Source organism: Myotis brandtii, unplaced genomic scaffold (genome assembly GCF_000412655.1).
Source record: "Myotis brandtii unplaced genomic scaffold, ASM41265v1 scaffold6828, whole genome shotgun sequence".
Taxonomy (NCBI): domain Eukaryota; kingdom Metazoa; phylum Chordata; class Mammalia; order Chiroptera; family Vespertilionidae; genus Myotis; species Myotis brandtii.
In genome coordinates this window covers 3,986-4,992 of record NW_005370668.1, presented here as the reverse complement: position 1 = coordinate 4,992, position 1,007 = coordinate 3,986, and the positions used below count along the sequence as shown (strand labels likewise).

At 52.5% G+C, this 1,007-nt stretch overlaps 1 protein-coding gene across 1 annotated transcript; it reads left to right on the top strand.

Moving 5' to 3' along the window:
* Positions 1-102: 102 nt before the first annotated feature.
* LOC102245188 (bone marrow stromal antigen 2) lies at positions 103-482 on the top strand. Its single transcript, XM_005881652.2, has one exon. The coding sequence runs from the start codon at positions 159-161 to the stop codon at positions 480-482; it is 324 nt and encodes a 107-aa protein (XP_005881714.1). The 5' UTR covers positions 103-158.
* Positions 483-1,007: the final 525 nt, after the last annotated feature.

Sequence of the window (1,007 nt, the reverse complement as noted above, 5' to 3'; positions counted from 1 at the left end):
GAAAGTGAAAGCTAAACTGTCCTCTTCCTGCAGATGCACAGTCTTGGAACTTCTCATTGGTTGGCATAGATCCCATGCTAATAAGGGGCAGTTCCAGCACGTAGAAAGTTCTAGCTTTCTTTCCTCACTCATTCCCAGGCTCCCCTGCATCACTCTCGATGGCGCCCACTTCTCACCGCTACTCCCCACTGCCCAGGGATGAGAATCCCAAGACCCTGGAGGACCGCAAGCTGCCAGTGCGGGTGTGGATCCTGCTGGGCCTCCTGGTGTTACTGGTGGTAGGTCTGTCTGTGGCAACAGGCGTTTTGGCTGCCAAGTTCAATAGGCCAGCTTGCAAGGATGGCCTCCCGGCTGAGCAGGAGTGTCGAAACATCACCCACCTCCTGGAGCAGGAGCTGACCCAGGCCCAGGAAGTCTTACGGGGGACTGAGGCCCAAGCTGCCACTTGCAACCAGACTGTGGGAAGTCACTGCCATTCCTAGGGAGGGGCCTGTGCTTGGGGGACTCCCAGGGTCTAGATGCTTGGGGATCCCCAGGGTCTAGGTGGAGATCCAGATAGACCTTGAAACTGCCCCTAGGCCCCTGCATGGGGAGCCTGAATTTCCCCACCAGGGTATTGGGGAGCTCTAAACTCCCTCTGGGGTGCCAGTGTGGGACCCCAGAGCACCCACTAAGGGGACTCAGTATCCCCAGTAGCATGTGGATGAATCTCCAAACTCCACGACATTGGTCTAGGGCAGTGGTCGGCAAACTCACTAGTCAACAGAGCCAAATATCAACAGTACAACAATTGAAATTTCTTTTGAGAGCCAAATTTTTTAAACTTAAACTATATAGGTAGGTACATTGTTATTAACTTAATTAGGGTACTCCTAAGGCTTAGGAAGAGCCACACTAAAGGGGCCAAAGAGCCGCATGTGGCTCAGGAGCCGCAGTTTGCCGACCACGGTTTTAGACACAAAATTTCAAGCCATGCAATTCTTGACAAGGAAAAACATTAATCTAGA